The 27809-nt window shown below is 47.0% G+C and overlaps 1 protein-coding gene across 1 annotated transcript; it reads right to left on the bottom strand.

Moving 5' to 3' along the window:
• Window positions 1-507: 507 nt before the first annotated feature.
• Window positions 508-26877, bottom strand: LOC115319051 (G patch domain-containing protein 4). Its single transcript, XM_029978823.4, has 6 exons — window positions 26567-26877; window positions 26349-26468; window positions 15918-16071; window positions 11274-11361; window positions 4052-4184; window positions 508-2176 (listed from the first exon to the last, which is right to left on the bottom strand). Exons 1-6 carry the CDS (start codon window positions 26727-26729, stop codon window positions 891-893), a joined length of 1944 nt encoding a protein of 647 aa, XP_029834683.2. The 5' UTR covers window positions 26730-26877; the 3' UTR covers window positions 508-890.
• Between the last annotated feature and the right edge of the window lie 932 nt (window positions 26878-27809).

Here is a 27809-nt window from a genome sequence, read left to right as displayed (position 1 = left end):
CGAGTCCCACTGACGAACAGGTGCCGAAGTTGATTGAATGCTAGCGCTAGCAGGATTCGCACAGCTTTTGATCACTCCTGTCACTGCCCATCAAAGTATCACCTGATTCTGAAAAAAGCATCAATTACTTTCAAAAAAAATGTTTTGGGTCTCTTCCTCGGCTAAAGCGCATCGGCACGCCAAAGCCATGTCGTTTTAACAAAAGCGCTTACAAGCGATAGATTTTTTTTTTTTCTCGGTTAAGTGTAGCGTTTTCTCTCTTTGAAACAGCAGAACAAATGAGCAAACAACCCAAGGTAAATGGAGCAAATGGGGGTGGTTTTGCCTTCTGCAGGATTAAACAAGCGCCAAAACCGAAAAGATAACATTTTGCGATTTCAAAATCCCTGCCAGCTACCATCATTGCGCCTTTAAAGCTGCCTTGTCTGAAGGTTTTTGCCATCCTCCTCCTGTGGATGTGGTAAATATGCATTCAACTCGGTTTTCATAATATTAGAAGCAAGTTTGTTTTTATTTTTTTACGTTCAATGGGTTGCTATTTAGTTTCGGCGCAACGAAGAGAAGAAAGACTGCCACAAGATTGTGGAAAAGGAATTGTCAGTAACGGGACGGCAAGACTCGTCGCTTAAGTGATAAATAGGACTATCCGGGTAAGTGAATGGTCTTTATCGAAGACGCCGTGTGAAGGGTTCGAACCGGATTGGCAGCGTGTGATCGCATTTTCGACCTACGAATTCCACATTGTCGGGACCAATGTCTCTCGGGAGAAACTGTCGGTACGGAAGTCCCCCAATACGGCGGAAACTCTATAATTTACTCCGAGCGCACGAGACGGTGCTTCTTCTTGCATTCGGTCTGTTGACGCGTGGTGACCATCGCTGAGACTCTCTTCAGCCCGTTGTTCCTTCCCCTGCCTTCGCCTCTTCCTGCTCCCTGAGGGTAAGGGCCAGCAGCGCGGTGCACTTCTCCATCCAGGCGGGGCTTCCGTAGCCTGGGATGAGCGCCCAGTTGGAGCCCCTGTGCTCCCGGAGCAGCAGGTTCCTGAAGTGAGATGCCAGCAGGGTCTTGTTCCCCATCGCCAGGCGGTCCGCGGCTCTCGATGCCTCCGGACTCTCCACGATCCACTGCGCCAGATGACCGGCTTTGTCAGCGTTCATGCGTGGCACCTTCCCTTTCTTCACGATGGGAGAAGCCTTCTTCTTGTGCTTCAGCAACTTGAGCGGCGTCCTTTCCACCGCTTTTGCGCCGTTGTTCCTGGGAGGTTCCATTGTTTCGTCGACCTCACTTTCGCTGTTCTCATCGACTACCGTCTCTTCCGTTTCTTTGTCCGGTCGGCAGCCGTCCATTTTCGCCTTTTTCTTCGTGTTCTTGCATTTTGGCATTGGTGTGTCTCCCTCCTTGTTTTCCTCCGCTTCGTTTCCCTCGTCCTTGCCTTCTGTTTCGGCACGCTTCCTCGTCGCCTTCTTTCGCTTCTTCCGATTTTCGTCGATGCCACTGACTCCGCCACAGCTGATAACTCCATCGTCGCCAATCACTTCGCTGTTACCGATTGCTCCGTCATCGACGATCACTCTGTCCTTGCCTACTGCCGCACCTTTCTCACCCTCTTCCCAGGCCACCACTTTGCCGCTCCCACACCCCCCGTCAATAGTTTTTAAAACCTTCCGTTCTTTTCTATGCCTAAACTCGCCCGCAGGCCTCAAAGTCCTGCCATCGCTGTCGACAGCTCTTTGGATAACCTTTTTTGCCTTTTTAGCCTCTGCGTCTTCCTCCACAAACCGTTTTCCCTTTTTCCGTCTGTCACAACGCGACCCGTCGGCGGGTGCTTCGTCCCCTTCGCACACGCCGTCAGGAGCTGACAGCCTTAGCTTTTCGTGCTCCCCGTCACACAAACCTTCTTCAGTTGTCTGCTTCGTGACAGAAGCTACGTCGCCTTCGCCCAAAGCTTCTTTGCGACATTCGTCGGCCGCTGTGGCCCTCTTTTTTTTCCGGCGTTTCCGCTTTGCGACTTCCGCTTCAGCAGTGTTTTCATTGTTGGACGGTTCTTTCGTGACTTCTGTTTCCAAGGTATCTTCTGGTTGCAGCTTTCTGGACTTGCTCTTCGACCATGTTTTGGCAGAGAAGTCCTTGGTTACACCTTCACGCCCTGGGCTGCCGGGCTCCTCCACTTCTTTATCTGCAAACGTTTGGTACATCATTTAACGGACGTCCACGTAGATTCGAATCAAACGTGTTACTGCACCGCGACAGACAATAGAATAATGACGGAAAGAAAGCTTTCTTATAAAGCTGCTTTGCACAGATGCGACTGCTTACGATCGAATGAATTACGACCTTTATCGTACGATGAACGAATGCACTGGCACGCTGGTATCGTCTACGAGACTGACCTGGAGTCGCATTTCACTAGAGCAAAGGTTTTGCAGTATGCGAGAGATCAAAAGTATATATTATCTAAGAGAAATGGTTGTCTATAACGTTGTCAAAAGCTTTCCGAGCCAATGAAGAAATATGCGCGAAAAAATAAAGAAGCGTACAGAAATTGCGAGTGTTTCATGGCTACCCGGTAGATGGCACCAGCGTGTGAACCTGAACCTATTCTGTATGTATGCCGAAATTAGCTGGGAAGTAAAATAGTGTTTGAATGGCAGGGAGAAGTCCGTTTGCTGCGAGATTGTCTTTTATTATCACCCGGTTGAATTGATCCTTCTTGCGTGATTGTTAACCTGCACTCCTTAGTCATCCATCAAACACCAACAAATTTGGGGAATCTTCGGTGCCAAACCAACGAAGGGCATCTGTCACAACCCAGTGGAGGACCAAGGACTAATTTCGACCACCCGGGGAACTTTTGGCGTCTCGATGTCTCGACTGGACGGCGTCTTATCCGCAACGAGTTTTCGTCGTATTGCGGGTACCTCAACCAAAGATTCGAACCCACCGCCTCGATCCGTCGAATGGCAGACATCGCACAAATGACGCGCGTACAACGCTGCTCTATATCGAAGTAGACGTCCATTCAACTCGCAAGACACGACTCAAAAATCCGAGGACATTCACGCCCTCGCGTAACGTGTGTCCCCGCAACAGCAGCTTGAGTCTTTGGTCGTCATTGCGACGACGTCGTCGTTTGCGCGCCGCCTCCCGAGCACGATTTTAAGAATTTTCGCACCGTTTTTGCTTTTGATTTTGCTCTCACTCCTCAACCGCACTTTGAATACGAGTCTTCTCAGTGCGAAAATTGTGGTTTCTCCGCAGAAACCTGCATCACCGCACCCCGTGATTAATTAAGTGCCATACAAGAATTTAAGTCGTTCCATCCTGAGGTATGCAGACACAGTATGGGATCCAGTCCCCCAAACATGCATTAATACATTAAAAAACGTCCAAAAGAAAGTGCCGCGATTTCTTTATAACCAATAAGAAAGTAAGTCTTCTATAATGGGGCTTTATTGGATATCTAGCCAGCCACACTTAGCCACAAGAAAAAGAATCTATAGGGCTGAAGGTGTTGCACCATGGCGGGACCGAAATACCTATAAGCGCCTGTGTGGCAAATGACACCAACCGACCAACTAGAAAAAAAAACAATAAAGCAATGAGCGAGCTTTTTTGCCACAAGGATGTTTTCAAGTACAGCTACTTTGCACGCAGTGTTGAGGATTGGAACAGATTTCCCGAAAAGCTTGCAAACACAAAGACCCTTAACAGGTTTACTTCCTGGATGCAGAAACCAAAGTCACGCGTAAGAAAAAATTGCATCTGTACCATTCACGTTCATAGAACTCCTACAATTAACCTCAGAGATTGTTTTAATGTTGTCTTACTAAACAGCACTCGAGTGTTTTTATTTTTCAATCTTACAATGTCCGTACCGCGAGTGTGGTGCCGGTTTGTTTACTGGCATTTGCGTGCGGTAGTGTGTCTTTTGTTGTTGTTTCGATCGCTATACTTTAAGTTACACCACACAGCGTGGCTGCAGTTGCCTCAACCTCTGTATACGCGGCCAGCAAGTCAAGTAATAAAGTAAGTAAGGAGCAAGGAAACGGACCTCGAGCTGCCTTGAGGTCCTTCATGCGGCGAGCGAAGTACTCCTGGTAGCTCATGTTGCTGGTGTGCGTGTTGGGAAACTCCTCCGCCCTCGCCTCCTCGCCAGTTTCCTCAAGGTTTGCGTCGTCTGCAACCTGCAGACAATTGGAAAGCTCCGTTTAGCAGACACAAAACACAGTGCAGAAAACGATCGCGTGTCGACATACTTAAGGAAAGCTAAACACAAAAAGGGGACAAGATGGACATGCACAAACTTTCAGCCCACAACACCATTTCAGTTCACAACAGCAAAACTGCACTTGAGCACACCTCGGTCAGGAGAGGAGAGAAGCAGTGGGCAAGGAAGAGAGAACATAGGGTGAGGAAAGACGAGATTCGACACTCCCTCCAGGGAACCAGCAACAGTGTTGCAAAATGAGCACACTCCCATTCCATTTCAACTCCATTCCGGGGAATCGGAGTTTCTGACACCACTCCTACAAAACGAGGCGCTGGGCCCATTCGTATTCCTGGAATAGCTGAATCGTTTCACTACATTTCTCTAATTCCTGAATGTGGAAAATGGCTCTTGACACCTACACTTGGTTGCCGGCAAGAGCAGCACAAAGCTGACATCACCAAACACAGGCATCTGCAAAAATATGCAAAATGCATCCCCAAAGCCCTGGTTCTGCCAAGGGTGGTGGTCGCACAAAACACTTAGTGGCACTGCAGGCATCAATCGTGCAACCAAACGTAAAAGTCTCGCAGCTGGTGGCAAACATTAAAACCGCCTAATTTCTTCACGCATTCAAGTATGCTTTCCACTTCTAGAAGATACATGGCCAGCACGTTTGTTTGACGACGCCTTAAGGGTAACTGGAAAGAAAAAAAAATGTTTTTTTAAACAGCCTAACTGGTACAACCATGTCACAAAACAAACCTTCCGCGAAAAAGAAAATATTTTTTAGCAATATTTACGCAACAGGACGTAATTTAGTCGGAGTCGGAACCTCTCCACATTTGAAACTGCCGCCCTTTCGACCCTCGCGGAGAAGTACGCTCCGCCCTTCGCTCTTGGATTTGCTTTTGGATTGACTTGGCTGCGGAGTTGAACGACAAACGCAGCGTCTCGGCTTCCGATGTGTCTTGTCGAACAACCATATCGAAGATACGCCGCGAATCAGGAGAGAGGGGGGGAAACGGGCAACGGGGGGAACGTACCACCGATGTATGCTGGAACCTAGAGCCCTTTCGTTGTTTTTGTTTGGTCGGAGGAAATGTGGCAACAACGCACGTTCAACATGGCGCCGGTATTGTTTTGGTTTTGCTGGACGCCAGACGCTCAGAGTTTTGCGAGCACATCTAGCAAAGACGTGACCGGAGAAGAGCCGCTGTGATGTTTTTAGAAGACGGAAAGTATCATTCGTAATCGTCGTGTGTGCTTTGAAAGCGAAGGGAGTTACAGGATCTACGAGTGCGCAACCACAAGCCAACGTTCACGACAACGCTGTGTTGACTTCGGCGATCTCGTTCTGTTAGGTGCAACACGGTGATGCGACAAAGAACTGAAACGCTCGTGGTGTGTGGTGTGGTGCTTGGAGGTTATGTTGTTTTAATTGAACAATGGACTCCGGATTGTTGTCCTAAATCTGTCGCTTTTATGCTTTGTGTTGGACTGCGTTTGCACAGCGACGTGTTTGCACTGCGACGCACGCCGGTTTTACAGAATTTCAGAAGAACTTAAGTCACCACCGTTATTTTCTTGTAAATCTCGTGTGAGTTTGTTGCGCTCATCATGCGGTGTGAATAAATTTGGGCAATATTTTCTAACTGCCCACAGATGCGTGAACTGAGACCAATTTTTATGTAGTGAACATAGTGCTTTTTCTTTACTTTGAAAAAAGGCGTTGGTGCATTTATTATGGTACAATCACTTGAAAGTTCAGAAATTGGAAAGGGCAAGCAAGCTTTCCGAACTTTGTCACTTTTCTCTCTGGCAATGCCCCTAGTTTCAAGTTGCAGTTTCAGTAGACATACCTACTAGCAGGTACCAGTGATGTGATTGGCCTAAGCCATTTTGGAGCACCTTTCGGAGCAGCCAAAACAGTGTTTTGGAGCAGCAAAAGTGGCTTTTGGAGCAGCCAAGACACTGTTTCGGAACAGCAAAAAGTGGCTTTTGAAGCAAATATTCTTCGAAAAATAAAAATATTCGTTTTTAGTGCTGTACATACGAAGGAAACATTGTGATGCGTTGAGTTCTGATGTGGCGTGTTGTGACGGAACTCGCTGCTTGTGTTTTTACTGCTGAGACATCCCACAAGTGTACAGTGCTGTAGGCGTTGCCGAGCAATTTCTAAAAACCGCTTGCCACCATTTGACTGATTCCCGACGTGCCAGATTTTCTTCAAAAGTAAGCAAACGTAAAATAATGGATTGCAAGCGTCCCGGCTGGTGCTTCTGTCGTGCAATCATGTTCGCGTGCACGTGAGGCCAACTTCGGCAGGATCGCACTTGCGCGTGCTTCGTCGCGCGAGCTGAGACAACGGCTGTTCGATCGAAACCGAAACCATGTCACTCCGCTCCGTCGCCAACTGATCCCCAAAATTGTATGCAAGATGTAACTGTCGAGCATACGTCAATAAACAGTCCAGTGGCGTGTGCTTGCCAGGCCGGCAAACAAGGTACAAGCTAAACATACAAAAAGAAAAAGGGGAAAAACACCTGAGTTATCGATGCAAGACATCGCGAGCCAGGGTCAAAAAGTTCTTGGAGCGCTTTGTGCAACAACTGAACTCGAGACAAACAAGCACGCAGTGCAGGTTCAGCGTGTAGACATTGCCTTCTTTGCTTTAGCTAACTTCTTTTCATCAACCTTCTCTTAATTCTCATATTCCGTCAATAAAAGTTTTTTCTCTCTCTCTCGCGGCAGGTTTTTCACGTACCGGGGTCCCCCTCGAAAGAAAGCCCACTCAGAGAAACCTACGTAATCCATACTTCGACACAGCAGTCTTTGAGTTAAAGAGGGATTTTTGTAGTAACGTATGATTTAAACAAGAACAGGAATGTTGAACATGCAGCGGTACTAAGTTTCATTTTAGAAAGCGCCATATCTGCAGCTTCGAGGGGACGGCAAGACCCAGCGTTGCGCGACCACGGTGACTGGAAGGCAGGGACCAAATATAGTTTTCCCAAGGTCGTTGCTTTCAGGAGAGAGTGCTTCAGCTCACAAAGTAACTCCCGCCGCGCAAAAATGAGGGTTTTGTTTGACGGCATGACTGGTACCTGGCACGCTACCGTCGGAGCATTCTGCACACACCCGCGTCTATCGTAGAAAAAAAAAAAAGGCGCGAGACGAGATTTACGAGACGAGAGCGCGAAACGCGAGATGGCGAGAAAACCATGCAAGACCGGCTGGACGATTAATGCAGGGTACTTATTGTCGGGCTCAATGGCTCAATCGCACATGCTCAATTACGGTTCTCAGTTCAGTTTCGGTTTTGAAAGGCAACCGAAATTGGTCCTTTGGCGCAGGCTTGGCGCAGATTACCCCTATTTTAGCAAAATGTAGCAGGATGTAGCAGGGTTAGCCCCTTGGCGCAGTTTGGCGCAGCAATCACATCACTGAGGTACAAACTGCCCTGAACTAAGTAAAAGACTGGTAAGTCAGGAAAATGCGGACTCCAGTGATGGGATTGGCCTAAGCCATTTTGAAGCACCTTTTGGAGCAGCCAAAACAGTGTTTTGGAGCAGGAGCAGCAAAAATGGCTTTTGGAGCAGCCAAGACAGGGTTTCAGAGCAGCAGAAGTGGCTTTTAGAACAGATATTTTTAGAAAAATAAAAATATTTGTTTTAAGTGCTCTACAAACAAAGGGCCCTTTGTGTTGTGTTCTGATGTGACGTGTCGTGACGAAACTCGCTGCTTCTGTTTTTACTGCTGAGACATCCCACAAGTGTACAGTGCTGTAGGCGTTGCCGAGCAATTCCGAAAAACCGTTAGCCACCGTTTTACTGGTTCCCGACGTGCCAGATTTTCGTCAAAAGTAAGCAAACATAATGCAATGCATTGCAAGCGTCTCGGCTGGTGCCTCTGTCGTGCAATCATGTTCGCATGCATGTGAGGGCAACTTCGGTAAGCTTGAAGTTGCGCGCGCTTCGTCGCACGCGCGGACAACGGCTGTTTGATTGAAACCAAAACCATGCCACTCCACTCCGTCGCCAACTGATTCCCAAAATTGTATGCAAAATGTAACTCTCGAGCATATGACAATAAACAGTGCAGCAGCGCATACTTGCCGGGCCGGCAAGCAAGGAAGTATAAGCTAAACACACACAAAAAAAGAACTTGAGCGCATCAATGCAAGACATCGAGAGCCATGGTCAAAATGTTCTTGGAGCGCTTTGTGCAACGACTGAACTTGAGACAAATAAGCGCGTTGTGTGGGTTCACCTTGCAGACATTGTCTTCTTTGCTTTAGCTCACTTTTCTTCACCAACTTTATTTTCCAGCAGATTTTTCACGTACCGGGGCACTTCTTGAAAGAGTGCCCACCGAGAGAAACCTAGGTAATCAATACTTCGACCCAACAGCCTCTGAGTTAAAGAGGGATTTTTTTAGTAACATATGATTACAACAAAAAGGGAACGTTGATGAACATGCGGCGGTATACTAGTTTCATTTTAGAAGCAGCGATGCGGGGACGGCAAGACCCGACGTGGCGCGACAACAGCGCCTGGAAGGCAGGGACCAAAAATAGTTTTCCCACGGCCGTTGCTTTCAGGAGCAAGTGCTTCAGCTCACAAAGTAACTCCTGCTGCGCAAAAACGTGGTTTCGTTTCACAGCATTACGACATGGCTGGTACCCCGCATGCTAGCGTCGGAGCGTCCGCACACGCCCGCGTCCATCGTTGAAAATATTAACAAAAAAGACGCGAGACGAGGCCCACGATACAACGAGAATGCGAGACGGCGGGAAAACCATGCAAGACCAGATGGACAATTAATGCAGTGTACTTTATGTCGGACGGCTGCTTGCGCCACATAACCTATGCATGCTCACTTTTGGTACCCAGTTTAGTTTCGGTTTTGAAAGGCGACCGAAATTGGCTTTTTGGCGCAGGTTTGGCGCAGATTACACATATTTTGGCAAAATGTAGCAGGATGTAGCAGAGTTAGCCCCTTGGCGCAGTTTGGCGCAGTAATCACATCACTGGGACTCCCTTGTTTCACGCCTTTCGCAAGGTGAGTGGGGAAGTGCTTTTGCGAGGTATGCGGAATATGCAAACAATATTGTTATGCCCGTCGTTTGGGTCTCTCCAGCAAAACGAATAAGATGACCTACAGAGGCGCAATCACAAGGCAAAATTTACGATAACAGCACTCATTCAATTCAAACAACTTTACACAAGGTGGTTTAGAAGCCGAGAAAAATCTGTCGGCTAACGCAGAATTTGGACGTCCGAAGGCTTCTGCGGACTGCTGTTACGTAATAACCTGGCTGTGCCAGGTTTTTTACACAACAGCTGTGTCTCAGTTGCGGGCATTCGGTGCACCCGGTGCAAATCTCGAAGGCCTTCGGAGCAAAATGCGAGAACCATGCCTGAAGACGTTTCTCGCTACGCGAACACCCGATTGCGTCGAGCCAAATAGCATTCATCTTTTGGGGTGACATGGCTGCTGGAAGACAGGCTGTTGCAATAACTCATCTGGGTGCAGTTGTGCCGACATCTGCAAAAAGTCAACATTTGCACACGCAAGCAAAAAAAACACGCCAAGAAAGCTAAGTAACAACGAAAGTAACAAACCGCGCTATGAAAGCCAAAACACTGTGTCGCTTCCTATCACTAACACCTGTGACAGGTGCTAAGCACACACTACTTCACTTCAAGAAGTCTCACTCAAGCACCTGGGTCAGCACGAAACACTTATCATTTCGGCGAAACGATTAGTCGAGGTAGGCGAGACAGGCGGGAGCAGAGACTTTGGCGGCCATGAAAGTATGGCGAAGCTTTTGTTTGTTATGGTATGAATCCAAACGGAAGTGCCCCTCTTATAAACCTTTTGTAAAGAATAATAACTCCCATCACATGGGTTATTCTTTAAAAGTAAAAATATGCCGCTCAAAAGGAAATTACAACACATCACAAAGGTTTAACAACCAAGATCTAAGCTGTCAATCAATCAATAGCCCATGAGAAGAGTTGCTATCGGACGTTGCTCCGTGACGTATAGCAGCCACCCCGTGACGTATAATACCCACTTTGTGGCGCGCGATTTAAAACGGACGAAATAGCTGCAAACTAAAATCAATCTCAAGCAATAAATATCACGTAAAATTTTTTTTTTTTCGTGGAAAAATTGTTTTGAGACATCCTTGTCCCAATTAGGCTGTTTAAAAAAAAAAAACTTTTTTTTCTTTGCAGTTACCTTTTAAAAATATATGGTTTGGGCGTGGCACAAAAAGCTATTATGCCGTCTGCTTTGGATATATACTTGTACAAGAGCACCACTAGTATGCCGTCAGAAGCGCCGCTGCATACATCTGCACCAAATCTCCCTGCACTGCGACAAGAACACAAAATCGCTGACAGAGTGCGATAACTGGGATGCCGGCATGCGGGACTCTATGACAATATCATGGAACCTGCCTTAAGGGAAGACGCTACCCAAAAAAAAAAAAAAACTTCTGCAAAAAAAAAATTTGATTTTGAAAAATGTGATGTGTACATCTACCAACACCTAGAGAGCATTCACAAAAAGTTTTATTTGTTTACACTGCATAGGTATTTTTTCCTAAAATTATTTTCGGTCCACCGATGCCAAAAAAAAAAAAAGGTAGAGGTTTCCCTTCCTGCAGATTCACCAACGACGAGCAGGCATATTCGACAAGTTGGCCTTTGCCGAATAGGAGTTTAAGAAGTTGACTGAATCCCGCTCTGGAAGGTCTATCGATTCCCGAACATTCTTGTATTGCAAGTCATCATCGCGTGACCCCTGAGCAGTTCTTCATCAACAGACGGTTTTCACGCGAGAAAACAATGTATTCTGAGTGAAAAGCAAAACTCCTCGGTTATTGAGACCTCGCAGGAAGTGTTCCTGTAAAACGTAGACACGCGTAAACAACTCGTCACAGCAGAGGCCCTAACAGAAAGGTAGCAGAAACCAATGAAATCCCACGATTTTAAGAACAGCAGCGTTCAAGCAACCGCAGGTACAAACAGGGAAGAAGAAAAGACCAGCGCACCTTGTCCCGCTTGCGCTTGATGATGATGGCGTCAATGTCTTTCTGCTTCTTCTGGCTCAGGTCCTTCCCCCGGAGGAACTTGGAGTAGCTGCAACCCAAATGCAACACAAACGCCAACAATCAGCAGGCGGACACGGTAGAATGCGTTTTGGGTAAAGGATTCGGCATTCAACCGAATCCTTTAAATTGGGCTGTATCTCGCGTCGCCTGGCCAGTGTTTTTAATATCAACGATTAACCTTACCTATTATGCAAAATATTGTATATTAGGAAATGCTCAGTACCAACCATTCACAAGCCTGGAAGTGAAGACTCCCTGTTCCATCCAGCTCTAGCGTTATGGATGCTTCACAGTCGTAACGTTGGATATGACTGTGAAGCTCCATATATGCCTGTTGACTTCTACCACGAGCACAATAAGGGCTCATTCACACTGGAAGCGGATCCGCGTTCGCAAAGCGGTTGCGAACGCGGTTGTATAAGGATTCAGTACAATTGCACGCGCACACGATGACATCAAATGCGCGTGCAATTGCACTGGATCTTTATACAACCGCTTTCGCAACCGCTTCGCGAACGTGGATCCGCTTCCAGTGTGAATGGGGGGTAACTGTTGCCAATTCATCCATACTCGTGGCTCGGCAACTTAAAAGTCCCGAGCTGTGCAAATTATTGACCGTCGCAGCTGTAATTTTAACGTACAACGTGTTATTTGGCAAGCTCCTAGCAGCGTCCTGTAACACAAACCCTCCTAATGTACAATCGTGTAATGCAGAGGCAGCACACGAAAGGTTGCCAATTAAAAGTAGCACCAGAGAAAACGTGGAAGCATTCGGTTCCAAACCGAATGCTGCTAATCCGATCCCGAACCTACTGCGCCAATGCACGTGGGAAAAGTGTGTTTCAGCTGTTGCACATGTGCTGGGAGTCTGCAGAAAGCAAGGGGTAAGAGAAGGAACACAAGCTTTGGAGGAAATGGTGAGACACGAAATATCGGGGTCAATGCGGTTCTTTGCCCCATATTTAAATGGCGGCATCTACCGAATCGCTGTTGAACGGGTGAGGTTCAAAGCCCAACGCTTGGCTGGCCAGCAAGAGGTCGGCATGTGGCGACAATCTACCGTATTGACACGAATGTAGGTGGACCCATTTTTCAATTTTTGAAAATCTGAAGTTGGGGGGGTTGACTTATAATCGAAGCAAAGCATTCCACCGCCGACAAAAACGAAACCATCTCGATATCAAGAACACCTTAGCTTGTTACAAATTCAGCCGGCTGTACCTGTGGCAATGCGCTGTTCCATGTGCTCTTTTACAAATTTTTTTTTTCTTTTTTATTTGCGCGAACGAGTATTATTGATCGCGATTCACAAATTAACTTGAATGTACAACAGTGAACAGCGACGGTGCGACGGCGCGCCCAACTGCCGGGGGTGGCGGCACTTCTTGTAAGAGCCACTTCCGAAACTGCTGGAACAGCCTCGCGGCTCACTCCCTGCGGCTTCATTTTCGCAGCTGTTTGCACGATTCACAGTAGCACGTTGTTTGATCGAGTGTCGAGGTCATGCTGGAGCGCTAACTACGTTTTTTTTTTTTTTGTATTGACACGCGTGATCCGGGCAGTTTAGGTTTTCGGTGTTCGTTTGTGGCCATCCATCACCCAGAAGCCACTAACTGCGCCGTTGGACGCAAGTTCGACCCGACGGAGCGGGTGATGCTCCAGTGGAGTCCGCAGTGGCGCGGGATCTTAAACTGGGATAAAAAAGGAAGAGGCTTTTGCAGGCCAAAGTCTGGATAGGTGGGGATGCCTTCCAGAGTTGAAGGTCAGGCTTGCATCATACGCCGCAAAAGTGTGCAATCAGCCCCTACCCATGACGTCCAACGCGATCGCCGAGCAAGCGCAGAAGATGCGCTGATGCTGTAATTTGCAAAGTGTGAGATTCCATGTGACGCCAATGACGTGCTTCGAGAATGTAGCAGTGATGACGACAGGACTAACATCATTAGCGCAGACGAGTCGTAGTCTAGTTGCGGACGGAGTGAGAATGACAGAGAGCAGTTTCAGCTGTCCCGCCTCCAGCGTGAACTTCCTAGCTTCGATAACGCCTGGGCAATGATGATGATGATTTGGGGCTTTATGGCTCAAGATCCAGTGTGAACTTCCTAGTTTCGATAATGCTTGGGCATCTTATGCACCTCCTGCGTGCATGCGCAGCCAAAGCGCACCAGAAGGCATTGATCACGTGTTGGAGGCTGGGCTTTCAACAAAGATACTTTCTTGTTCTCACGTGTTCGCAGTAAAATGCGCATCTATTTTTTTTTGCTGAGGTTGATTTACAATTGTGTAACTATGGTAGACAGCGTATCGGGAGCGGTGTCTAGAGTAAGTCATTGTAGCGAGACTTCGAAAAGCGAGTGCATCGGGCGCCCTACGCATGAATGCCCAGAATGGCACAGGGTTAAAAAGGCCATAGAAGCTCCGCTCCAACATGCGTTCATTGCCTTCGGTCATGCCATGACTGAAAGTGCGCGTCAAAACTTCTTTGGGAGTGCCTATCATATCAAAAGTCAGCTACAACAGCGGACAGACAAAGCAGACCACGGGCAGGGAGTGGGCGTAGCCCAAACCTAACGTAGCCGACCGAGCACCGAGCAGACGATGCTTTGGTGCGCATGACAGTCTGGGATTGAGTTCTTTTTCCGGCGCCACTGAGCACGACGTCATGCCGGGTCCTGGAATGCCTAAAAGTCCTTGGACGTCACATACAACGGTGTTTGTGTTGTCAAGGCAAAAAAAAGTCTACCAAATTCGTCCCCGACACATTGCTACAAAGAAACATGCAATAAATACATTTTGCATTACCATTGCCCTTTGCCAAGATAGTGCAGGTAAAGAGTTAGCTTTTGTCATATCTCTGTTTTTAGTGCTGCGTATGCATTGTTTGAACAAAATAATCCCGCTTAAATGTTCCACGGAAGACATAGGTACCGTATAAATAGGGTTCGGCATTTTCGAATAAATCCAACAACATCCTAAAACATTCGCAGATAAAATATTATAGATTTGGATTTAACCAAAAAATCGCCTAATTTGAGGACTGCTAGTTGCAAGAACTCTGCTTTCATGTTTTCCTAAAAAGAAGCGTCGCAAAGGGACGTAGTATGTGAACCCTCACTACAAAAAAGCGGGTAACCTTCCTACGACAGCGGTCAAACACTTTTATCTTAGGAAAATTCTAAATAAATTTGTTGTCTAGCGTTTCCTACCTGGACCTACTACACTGAACCCCTGATCTCTATGACAATTTGCTGGACCGCACATCCCCGCTTGGTCGCTGCAGCGCGAGTGTGGCCACTGGACGGCCATCTTGCATGCGGCGAAATCGCCTTTTTCCGAGCGTTGCAGAGGCTGTTGGCAACGCGCTGAAGACACGTTTTATACTCGTTCGTCGTCATTTGCTGAAGAAGTTTCTTAAACCCTCGTGAAAACGGAGACTTGCCTTTGAGAATTTGTGGAAATTTTTATGAAAGTGCAGCGCCGCAGGAAATTGGCACAACTCGTCGAAAGCCAGTTTCGCCGGTCTCGCGGCATGATCAAAGCTTTCTTGGCACGCTGAAGTGCTGCGTCTCTGTGCCCTCGCACGCTTGGATACCGGTCAAGAATCGAAGCCGTGTGGATGTGTTTTGCGAGTGCAATGTGCGTCAAGCCGTATGGTCTCTGGAGCAGCGTTTTACTTTACTCTGACGAGTGTATTTGTAAGTTACGGCACTCGTGATCCAGAAAAGAGCTTGATCCAGTGTCTAGTGGCCACGGAATTTTTAACCCTTAAGGAATTGCGATTAGTCAATAAATTGCACACAAACATATGGGTTGCATTTAAAAAATTTCATATCTTGCCGTCTTGTACCTTTGTCTTCAAAAATCTTCCTCGAGCCACAGCCTCCCTTTATTTGTTGTGTTATATGATCCACTAGAGTAGATTTGGAACATAGCCGCGGTTAATAGTCCACAAGAGCAACCGTACAGATGTTTTCCCACTCTTTATTGATAGAGAATCGCCTGAACAGCTGGACGATCCACAACTCCATGGCCGATGTAAGATGCAAAGACATCTACACGTGGCACACCTTCAAAACTTTGCCACGGCATCGATTCTTGATCGGTATCCAAACATACGAAGGCACAGAGATGCAGCACTTCGGCGTGCCAAGGAAGCTTTGATCACGCCGTGAGACCGGCAAAACATGCTTTCGATGAGTCGTGCCTTTGTCCCACGGCGCTGCACTTTCGTAAAAATTTCCACATATTCTCAAAGGCAAGTCTCACCATTTTCACGGGGGTTTAAGAAACTTCTGCAGCGAAAGACAACGAACAAGTGGAAAACATGTCTTCAGCACACTGCCGCCAGCTCCGGCAGCTGCACTTGCAGAGCGGGGAAGTGCGATCCAGCAATTGTCATAGAGATCAGTCCTCTGAACATTCTAAAAACTAGGAATTTTTGTGAACAATAAAGGAATGCCTTGAAAGAAATCTAAATTTGAAGAGAAAAACTAAAAAATTAACATCCTCCGATTTGCTAAAAAAAGAAACTTTGCAGACACGTAACCTTATGCACGAATAACAACAAGAACGAGCAACACCCACTGGACCCTGCCGCCGAGACGACGGGACCTCTCCTCAATAGACGACAGCTGCTGCTGGTCCTCGGGTGGCTTTCCGCCGTTGAGGGTGGCCAGGAGGTCGTCGAAGGCCTCCTGGTGCTCGATCCACCTGTCGTCGACGCCGTTGAACCCGATCCCTGCAACGGGGCAAAGAGAAACTGACAGCAACCTTCCCCTCCAAGTCCAATAGGACAGTTACACCCTTTCACTCCCAGTAAATCGCATTCCGCCGTGACGATGAACGGCGTCTGCACTCTACCCACTCGTTTGCATTCGGAAGATTAATTAGTTGCCTCGTATTGCTTTTGGTGAAACGCGCAAGCGTGAAAAGTGATCCGTCGTCGACGATGGAACTCGGTAAGTAAGCGAGACATTGCCACCAACGCGATGACTTCTCGACTGCCGGCTCGTCTTAAGACAGAATAAAGACCAGCGTTCGAAAAGAATCGAGTACCAGCCAAAAAGTTCTTTCACGGACGCGATTACTCCGGCTGACGGAGGTCACGACCCAAACGATCTAGAAAACAGTGCCTCCGTGCATAGAAAGACACGGGTGAAAGTTAATGAATGTGATGTCCGGTGAGGTTTCGAACCAGAAGTATGTTGCGTGAAACCCTCCCCTACAATGCATGGAAGGCGAAATCGGGCTGGGGAAAAAAACAGAACTGCGGTTTTCTCACTGCAAAAATAGACTATAAGTCGCCGAACGCTCATTCTCCACCCGAATGTAGACCTAGCACTTGGGAGTAGATGCCTAAGTTTGAGCACCTACTGTTACCTAACTCAAAAGTTACGAGCAATTTTTGGAAATTTCCAACGAAAATATGGCAGCGGACAGAGCCCGCAGACACATGGAGATTAACGACGTCTGCTACTGGGCCATTTTATCTCATTAAAAATTCCCAAAAATTGCTTACAACTTTTTAATTGGATAACGTTAAGCTGCGAAACTTTGGCACCTGGTCCGAACCACTAATATTACATTTGAGCGGAGACTGAGCACTCGGCAACATGCAGTAAACTTCTGCAGTGATGAGCACGTGATTTCCTTCCAGACAGCCGGTTTTTAGGGAGCAATCGCTTGAGTTTGTTTATTAGGCATTAAACAGCCTTTTTGGGCAGGAAATTATATATTTATTAGTAATTTACCTCTTTCGTAAGAACTGGTGACCCCTGTCAGAGACTCGGTTGGAGAATTCCTGGTAGGAAACTTGCAAAAAGAAATGGCCCCAGTAGGAAGGTGAAAGGCTTCTTTGTAATAACTTGGGCGCGAAAAAGATAAGCCAAAAAAGAGCAAGAAAGCATAGTTTTGGGAGCTCAATGTGGGTCACCATAGCCCAATGGAACCAACAAGACCTAGTGTCGCCCCACAAAACAATGCTGGAGCTCGCACGTGTCTCGCCCACGCAACTCCTCCAGCAACATCGGCTCGAGTAGCAGAGACGACGAGGATTGCTCGTATGTCCAGCACGAATTCGACTGCCTTTTCGGACCTCCGCAGAAGAGGCCGAAAATCGAGACATACTTGGACACCGTTCAGGAGTATTACAAAGAAGAGGCGAGTGGGCTACGCCGATGCACATCGCTCATCGACACACATCATTCATATCATGTTTAACTTCGCTCGTGCATTGAACACGTGTTGTTAGCTTTGCGACTGCGAAAACATGTGCTTCGAAATTCAGGATCACAAAAAGGGGATTCTCGGGAAGGGGAACAACTGGAACGCATCCGCCGATCCCAGAGGAGCGGTCATGTTCGACGAAAATCCGGAGACGGATCGACTTCGTTCGGATCGCGTGCTCCATGTCGGATCTGGTCTACTGATCCCGGCACCATCCAAAACGACCAGTAGAGAATTCACCATTAGACCGAGAGCCCCTACAGGCAACACTGAAGCGTGAAGACAGACACGGTACAAAGTGGGCCGTAAACCATGTTCCCAAATGACTACAAGACATTTTATGGTAGGAAAAGAATGCTTAGACGCTCATTCACTCAGAAGCAGGAAAAAATGCTCGACATAACTCTGTTTAGGACTGCCTGCACAACCTGAAGGTCTGTACATTTTGTGACGTCACACAGCTGGGGAGCGCGCGGAAATTAGAATGCTGGTTTCGGCATCATCTTTATTTACGGTTTTTTCGATAGATACTTTGAATTTCGCGACAATAAATAGCGTACCGCGATGACTAAAGTCCGGGTATTAAGAAAATGCAATTTGTTTGCATTTTCTTTGCATTTTCTCAATAAATGGCCAGAGTACCCCATCAGTACAAAACCGAGCTGCCCGATTTAACTTATCATCGTATGACCACTTCACCAGCGTCTCTTCTCTAAAAAGTCAACTCGGGCTTATACCCTTACTCATTCGAAGGAAACTCTCCCGTTTATGCCTTCTTCATAAAATTTATTATCATTGCCCAGAACTAAAGAACGCCCTGCTCTCACCCCCCGATAGAATATCCTCCCGCCTAAAAAACTCTTGTGCAATAAAACATATTTCAGGTAAAACTAACTCATTCAACAAATCATTCCTCCCATATGCCATCTCACAGTGGAACCAGTTGCCATCCTCCATCGTCAGCACCTCTGATGGAACAGTGTTTTACGATAATCTACTAGCCCATTATGTATAATTTCTCATGTTCTTGTTTATAGTTACTGTTATTATTCTACTACTGCGTCTGCTATTGCATTCTTCGTTCTACTGCCCTCCCCTTATGTAATGCCCTAACCGGGCCCTTAAGGCGAAAATAAATGAAATGAAATGAAATGAAATGAAAATGTTACCGTAAATCCCAAGGGATAGTTCACCTAAAATTGAGAGAAAATTGGCTGAAAATAAGCAGTGGGCCAACTTTCAGTGTACAATCAAGGAAAGTAAAAAAAAACTATTTTTAGATCATGCCTCTGTCAAGCTTGTTATCTCGGCAAGGGGCAATGAAGCAAACTTTTCTAAACTTCCCAGTCCGCAATGTTCGCTTATATTCCGCCATAGATAACTAGACACATTTACGCCAAGGTCATCATTGATCCCAAAACTATGATTACTAGGAGTGGGCTATCTTTCAGTGTTTAAAAGAAAATAGCAAATCAAGCCAAGAATTGGGGTGGGCTGCCTTTCGATGGTGGGGCATCTCTCGGGATTTTTTTGTTCACCACAAAATATGGGCGACAGGAGAGGATTAGAAGGTGGTTTGACGGGAGCATATTTTGTTTGGTATCTTCTTTCCGTGCATAGTCAGTACAATGCATTGGAACGAACGTGCCAAGACACAGCCAGTTTGCTCTCGTGGACATGCAGGATTTTGCCAAAATGATTATCATCGGGGGCGTGGAATAACTATTTTCGTGGCTGCCATCACCCCCTAAATACGTCACTGGCTCTCCCACTTTCAACCGCGACTACATCTTCCCTGGACCGTTTCTCGATCCGACGTCAAAGTAAAGGTTCTGTATGTTGATATTCGAAGGCATACCCGCGTCCGTTGTTCCAGTGTTTCTGTTCGCACATGATGCGGCCCGCTGCAAGACTAGCGTGAAGCTCGGATTCATTCGCGTCCTCGCGGTGTAACCGTCAACGACGGCAACTCATCGCCACGTTTTCCGTATATTTGTGCCCAAGACGCTTGTGCGTTCGACGACAGAGCAACACGTGCCGGTGTTAATGATTAATAAAACGAATAAGATAAGTATTTTACGCTCCCGATATTATCAAACTGCTCTTCTCTGGCTGGCAGATGAGGCTGACCTACTGGGCAACAGACAACTGCGGCTGTTTTCGTCGGCACAAGGGGGGAATCTGTGTTTTCGATTTTCGTCTCTAGTGTAAAACAAGTTAGCGCCAAATGTGGCCTTGAACGCCTGTGTAGCACGACGCTCAAGTAAGCGTAACTCGATTTGAAATGACTGACACAATGCTCTCTGCCTGTCGGCTCCTGCAGCATGATGTGCACGCAAAATGGCTCTGCTGGAAGTTGCGCCGTGGAGCAAATGTCTCGTTGCGCGCTTCCAATGCGGAGAGCAAGTCGTCTGCTTCTCGCGCGAGAGTTGCGGTGACGTCAGAACGACGCCGAGCTGTGATTGGCTTTGTTGATTGAAAGGATAGTGGGTAGGTCTGAATGCTAGATGCCTTAAGGTCTATACACTACTTTTTTTCCCTCAGCCAACAACATCTCGGCGTTCTACATTATAGCAACCCCTGTGCAAAAAGCAGACGAACTTGCGCTCCGCATACAATCGGGGAACATAGTATAAGGTGCTAATTGACACAATAAGTCAAAGAATTATACAAAATCTGTCAATCAACTTTTTAATTTGTGAAAATGAATGTATGGTTTTAATTAGAAACTTGCCAAGGGTCATTGAAAACTAGTAAGTCAGTAAATTTCTGAGATTTGGGGCTCTAAACTCGTCAAACACAAAGTGGGGTTGAAGTTGCCAGAGCGTACCGATTGGACTATTACGACGATGACTTTGCGCTTTTGTTGCTGGCGTCCAATCGGCGCGCTCCGTGAACTTTCGGCTTTAACTTTGTGTTTGACGAGTTTAGGGCCCTTGGATGAGTGCTGAAGTTACCAATCGTATAAAAGACACAAGGCTAACAGAACGAAAACGCAAATGGTAATCACACCGCACACTTTTCGTCCGTGTTTTTTGCACTGCCAGTCTGGAACCTCTTCCACGAGTGGAAACTTCAGCAATTTCCACATGCTCCAAATCTTTCTAAAATGTGCCGATATCCCGAGTTTCTATGATACTCCGCAAGTTCCTAATTGGAACCATGTTCACTTTTCTAAATTAAAAAGTTAATTAACAAATTTTAGCTCATTAGCCAACTTACTGCAATGATTACTCCCTACATTATGTGCCCCTGGTCTTATAACTCGCTCGCGCAGACTGCGCTCGCGTAGCTTCCACAGATTTTTTTTTTTTTTTTTAACAAACTGTGAAGCCTAAATAAACACCCCGTTTGTTGAAATCTGCTAAGTACTTGCACACAGTTTTGGTCATGCTGCCGTGGCAACCCAACTGGCTGTGCTGACATGCCCCGCTATGGGGCACGTTTAAACAAATGACCGGGACGGATGACCGGTTTGTTTTGTTGTTCATATTTGCTATAACTTTTTATTCTATTCCCCCCACCCCCTTTATGTAATTTCTCAAAGTGATACACTCGTGTTCAGGACTTTGGTAAAACAGATGAGATTTAGCAAGAAAACACAGAATAGAATAGAACAGGTCCTTTTCCGACTTCTGCTCGTCTCTCGTGGTACCCGTGATTACACGTTGTCGGTGGTTGGAGCAATGGAACACTTGTCCCGGTGAGTAAAGTCATTACTGTCGTATCTGGGTGTAGCCCAGGTCACTCCGAACGTAACCTACGCTACCGCACAAATCAGAAGTTGCACGTTTATTAACGCTCATCGGCACTGCATTCCTTCCGTCACTTCCCCAAATAAGGTTGAGCCTCTGGAAGCTCGCTTAGGCGAACAGATTGCCGCAGGCATGGAGCGTAGCAAACGAAAATCGGGGCAAAACAGTTCACTTGCCGATGCCCATGTGTCGTGCGTTGCACTGGCACGTGGCACGGCACAACCAGTTTTAGACCACCATATTTGCCCAATAGTGGCGACCCCAATAAGTTGCTGAAGTCGCAAACAGTCACTAACAGGGAAAGGAGGGCAGGGAGCAGATTCAGTAGTACCGCTGCCAGCGCGAGCTTCCTGTTTTGACGACGCTTCAAAGCCTCCAGCTCCTTAAACACGCGCATGCAGCCAAAGCAAGACGGAAGGCACGATACTTGCACTAAAGGCCAGACGTTCGAAAGACGCGCCAATTTTCTTTGTCTGTGACTGCAGGTTGGGTCGGCGGTCGCGTTCCCTACCGATTCGTCGAATTGAGTGCGTCGTCTACAGGGGATCGGTGGCAGAGCGCGTTAGCGTACCGCAGGTCGGAGCACGGGAAGCAAAAGCTCGCACTCCAGAACCCAGGGATCTTGGGTCCCTGGGTTCCCTGGCTAACGGTGGTACAGTCGTCGTGTCTCACTAATATGGACCCTAATTTGATGGACACCATTTTCGGGGACAAACTGGAAAAATATATGCATTTTTGTCTCGTTATGGACAACTCACATTATGGCCAATTTTTGGGGGTGTCTATATAAGTGAGACATCAATGTACTGCAGTGGCTAAATTTCTCATCTATGGCGTATAGCGAGTTTCGTCGCGTCCAAAGGCCGACTGACCTTGTGCCACAGTGCCTAAAATGCGTCTCCGACTGCTATGTTTAGCGCATCCAAAAATTTATCAGTCCTGCATAATCCACAGTGATATTTATTTCGGCTCAGGAGAGTCGCGCTGCCGCAGAAAGGCATACCTGTGGACTTTGAAATTCGTAAAACTCACATGGCCACGGGGTTTATGCGGAGCGATCAGCAGCTTAATGTCAGCCACCGTGCGAAACGCTTACACCACACATGCACGTGCTACAGAATCCAAACTTCTCTCCCTTCTTGGTCGGCACAAAGCACGGGGATTTCGACGTGTAGGACTTGAGGAACACCTGAAAGTACCTCTTTTGAGGTTTAGAGTTCGCCATTTTTCCGCGAAGCCACCGCAACAAGGGAAATGCTACGATTACGCATGCAACAAACGCACACAGACGCCGCGCTGCTCGCCTCGAAACTGGCCGAAACAGAGAGGCCCAACCATGTCTGAAGTCTGAACACGCTGAACCAACGTGCGCCGTGAATAAACACCTCCTTTCTTTGTCTATTTTCTGAAATAAAGATGTTTTCAATCAATCAAACCGCCGAACACACGAAAAGGCTTTGGGCTTTGGATTGGTTTTGGATCCGAGGCCACTAGATAGACGGATAGTAAGACCACGATGCTGCCATGGACGGTACCTATCACCCTCTTGTAGTGATGCAAGGTACCGCCAGTAACAATTTTACAAAAAAAAAATATGTAAAAAAAAATATATATTTTTTTTTATATAATTTTTTTTTCGTAAAATTTGAAGCGAGATTTGTAAAATCATAAATTAGTCCCAATTCGTACATTTTACAAAAAATTTGGAAGAGTTGGCAGGAATGGAAAGGCAAGTTGCCCATAATGTGAAGGCTCGCAGCGCTGCGCCCGACGATGGTAAAATACTATTTTACGGATGAATTCTTAAAAAAATATGGTGATGATGGGTTTAAATGGAGCTTGTAGAGAAAGGTGAGGATTTGATGCTGCCACTCGAGCGCCTGGTGAGGGCTCAGGACAGTACGGTCACAGCGACCACATGTCACGTCAAAGTCGTTAAGTATCGGCGTCCCGTTCATGCACCTTGGAATGTCCAACCAAAAGCGTTTGAAACAAAAAGAAAAGACCATTTTGTTTTGAACATTTTTTTTGTTTTGTTCCGGAACACGGGAAAGTGCATCTCGCGACACAAGCTCTTTGGCATTGACAGTGCTGCAACGACATATTGTTATCGGCTATTTCTTGGCATTTTTCGAGAGTGCATGCAGTAGGCATCAAATATTACAAAAGAGTAAAGCTATACGCACTTCAGAGTGCACTTCGGACGAAATGGCTACACGCACTCCGCGGAGACCTCATGCCGCTCGGGCCAACCTTTTCGAACGGCGCGTGTATCACTGGGGAGCTCGTTAACACAGCCCCCCGCCTGCGTTCACGCCACTTAGCGGCGACTGTATCGGCTGCTAATTACAAAACTTAACCAGTACACGCCGCTTCACGGCGTCCAGCCGGCAACCCAATGCCCGCTGTCCCCAATCACACCTCCGGAAAAGTTTCATCGACAACATTCGGTTTTTTAGTGTTCATCACAAAGAAGAAATGTCGTAAATATCGCCAAATGCCTCGACAAAACAAAATGTTTGAGAAAAAATAAACAAAAAAACAAAGTAAACCTACCGGGGATCAAACCCTCGTCCACTTGCGTCTAAAACGCTCACCTTAACCCGTATGCTATGCCATCGCTCAAAAAACTCGTTGTGACCATTCGTCTTATACGAGTTTAGCGGAGTGCGTATAGCCATTTCGTCCGAAGTGCACTCCGGAGTGCGTATAGCTTTACTCATTACAAAAACCCCAAGCATGATGCGGGTAGTTATTCCTGTGGCACAGCTTTGCAGGCAGCGGACCCAGGTTCGATATCCGCAAGCAGTGGGCTGTCTTTATCGAGGATTTGGCACCATCGACGATCGAGGCACTACTACACCAACTACAACATCAGCAACGACAACAGCTACAACATCAAAGATGCATGTCCTTTCCAACGGTGGGAATAGCCTATAAAAGCTATCGCTGTAAAAGTGGTCCTTCGATTTCTGCTTCGAGACGTTATAGAAGTGTCATGCTGTCGCCGGTCGCGATCCTGACGGTGTCCCAGCAGCGGTGGTGTATGCGGCAGAAGCCTGTGCTGCTGCAGGTAACTCTCCAGTGTGACAGCCCACGGAAGCTTCGGTTATCAGAAGTTGGGACGCCGGGACGACAGCGACACCCGGGTTCGCTCGTGATTTCCGCCAGCATTTCTACGACCGACCGTTAGGACCACGACGGCCGACTTTTGTGACATCATTTGTTGCCACTCCGTGACCACGTTCGATGCATGGGCGAAATCCCAGGCGAAAATTTTCAACTGGGACCAACTGGTTTATGGAACAATTCCCAGTTGCAACTGGTCCCAGTTGGAGTTGGTCCCAGCTGGAATTGGTCCCAGTTATAACTGGTCCCAGTTGGAGTTGGTACCAACTCCAGCAACAATGAAACACGGCACAAAATGGAAGGTTGACAAGACTTTATTGTCAAAAACTTGGAGAATGAAACTAAATAGGTTCGGTGACGTACACGCTCCGGGTTTAGCCACTTGTTTGCGACGGTTGAATCGCTTTTTCAGTTAGTTAGAGTATTGGGAGGAGGAAATCAAAGGAAGTGTTGCTGAGCCGGAAGCTCAATATGTCACCTTTGTTTTGGGGTAGGGGAAGGGGAGTAAAAGATAAAGATAGAAAAGGGTTGTTGCCCCAGTGTCGCGCCGCCAATGCGCGCCGCCGCGCCACACAAGCCGCACGAAGAAGCCCCCCCGGCCGAGCAGAGCGGCCGGTGAAATGCGCTTCTTCTAAGTAGAAGTTGGGCTGAGTCCCACTTGATTCTTGAGATAGTAGAGGTGGTATTCACGAGATGAAAGAAGATCGGCCGCTGGCGTCTGTTAGTGAAGACGTCCTCAGCTTCTCTTCCCATCGCGTGAAGAAAGGTGCTCACCCGTGATCCTGCGTTGCGCAGGTGAAGTCCTGATAAGATGCGGTAGCGCTCCCACCTTGCAATCTCTGTCACAACAGTCAAACATTTTCGAGGTAGACCTCCCGCCATTTTCGCCATTGTGCTCTCCGCGGCGTGTTCTCTTCCGTCCGGTCTATGTGCGTCCGGTCTTTCCTGGATGCCCTCCGATCGCTGAACTGCATCTTTCCATCCTCGAAGTTCACTGCCGCCACCGTGGTGTGTGTACAGTTAGGTCCAAAGAAGCGCAGCTGTAGTTTTGACATTTTCATAACGACGCCAACTTGGGCGATGGCGACCGCGACCCTTCTCTGCCTTCTCTACCGCGTCCGTCCGACTCCGGCGTCAGCATAGGCAGCGCCATCTGTCGACAGCGCGTACCACTAATCCGCACCCGCGTGCCACGGCGGCCGGCTGGCTAACTCTGATTAGTCAAAAGATAAATTTATCTATTAAAAGAAAAAAAAATACTGTAGGTATTTAAATAAATGTTTTAATATATTTTAATAATGCACTAAATGTTCATTTAGGTGAACACATTTTGTCACTAATTATATTTTCCAATTAAAAAATTATTTAGTTAATTAAAATTTTTATATTATTTTTATAAATATATAAATGTACCCCAGTAATTAAAAATCCCTATTTGTATAAATCTAAAAAATGTTAGTGTTTTTAGTTTTCTTCATTAGCAAAGGTCAATACACCCCCAACTTGTCCAAATTGTTGCCCAGTGTGAACTGGGAACGGGAAAGGCATTTGGAGTCCGACTGGGAATCGCTCCAACCAGTTACTTTCCTAACTGGTTCCAGTGCACTCCATTCCCAAGTGGGAGTCGAACCAGTTGACCCAACTGGGAATCGTTCAAACCAGTTGACTCCCAACTGGGAATGGTTCAAACCAGTTGACCCTTCAGCTGGCCCCAGTTGGACTCCTATTGGTCCCAGTTGATTCCCAGTTGGGACCAGTTAGTCCCAGTTGATTCCCAGTTGGGACCAGTTAGTCCCAGTTGAAACCAGTTGAGGTGCCAACTGGTCCCAGTTAGAAATTTTCGAGGACGGACGCTAAGCTGACCAGCCGGAGACGCACGCATCAAATTTGGTTTGATGTCGCCTACCTTTGGTATTCATTTTCTTCTTGACCTTGATGAACTCCTTGATGCCGTCCTCGTGTTTTCCGAGTCCTTTTCCTTCGGACCAGCCCATTCCCTGCAGCAGCCGCTTCCCGTAGAGGTAACCTGCTCCGAAATCGCACGTGTCGGCAGCTGGGTCTCTGGCCCGTCGAGACGAGTAGTCCGCCAGCACAGATAACCGCGAGTCAAGACCGCCCACTCACCATTTTCCTCGCGGCTTTTCATGGTGCGCACCCAGAGTTGTCTTGGAAATAAACTCGAACTTATATGGGTTACGGAACGAATCGACGCACAAGGGACGAACCACGCCGCAACGTGAATGACGTGAATGTGTAAAAACCAGGAAAAACAAAACAAGGAAAGCATAAGCCGACTTTCGACAATAAAAATCCAAAGCAAGCCAACTCTAGAACTCACGCATGAACATGGTTGCACATTGCGAAACTAAAAGAAAAATAAATGAAAGAACATTTTCTGCTCCAAATAAATTACAAAAAAGTTACATAAATAATTTAAGACTAGAATTTTCAGGAAGTTTAACTTTAAATATTAAACAAAAGATAAAAAAAAACGTTCAAAGGTCGTCCACATAGAGATCATATACTAAATCTAGAGGAAAAGGTCCGCCATTTTCCCATACATTCTGGCTGCCGCAAGCGGCGGACCATGCAGGCAGACCTTCTGGGTCCCAAACACGGTTACATCATCAGAGCAGTTTCGTGAACTTCAACAATCCACGAACTTACCGGTGGAAAGATACTCGCGTTCTTTTCGAAGGTTTCTTTTTGCATAGCGCGCAGATGTACGGCCTCGCGTTAACGCTAAACTAAACCATATACCCGGCTTCGCTGGTGGGGCGCGGCTGGGCGCGGTTGAGGAATACGAAACTGCGCAACCACCAGATTTCCGAGATTTCGACAAAGGGAAGTTAATGCAGCGTAATGACTTTATTACTTTTTATAAGCGTTAGAATAGCTCAGAATTTAGTTTACAACGTTAAATTATCACTGTTTATATTGCTGAGAGTTTTCACTCTCCGTGTTTACCATGGCAACGTTGCTTTCTTTCTCTCGTGTTCTGTCGCTCTCTTTTGCGATCGTTCACTCGGGACCCAGGATGTCGGCGCACGGGATTTGCCACTCCTCCTCACCCACCTTTACCCCCCTGGTCGTCCATTACATTTTGTTTCTGAATGGACGTTTGCTAATAGCTGCCACCATTTTAATTGGCGGTAACTTGCGCCACCTAGCCTAAAAAATTAAAGTATGATTAACTGCTTCGCTTTCGTAAGGACGTTTCCTACACCGGTTTCCTCATAGAGTTATTATATGGGTTTCCTACGTGAGAATGACCTTCGGGAGATTGAGCAAACCCCATTTTTTTCTCACTTTATCGCCCTCCGGTGGCGGGCGATAGAGTGTCTGAGTCGTCTGAGTAGCATAAATC

This window comes from Ixodes scapularis, unplaced genomic scaffold (genome assembly GCF_016920785.2).
Source record: "Ixodes scapularis isolate PalLabHiFi unplaced genomic scaffold, ASM1692078v2 PGA_scaffold12__126_contigs__length_90152505, whole genome shotgun sequence".
Taxonomy (NCBI): domain Eukaryota; kingdom Metazoa; phylum Arthropoda; class Arachnida; order Ixodida; family Ixodidae; genus Ixodes; species Ixodes scapularis.
The sequence above is the reverse complement of the archived record's forward strand: the minus strand, read 5'-3'. Positions and strand labels throughout refer to the sequence as shown.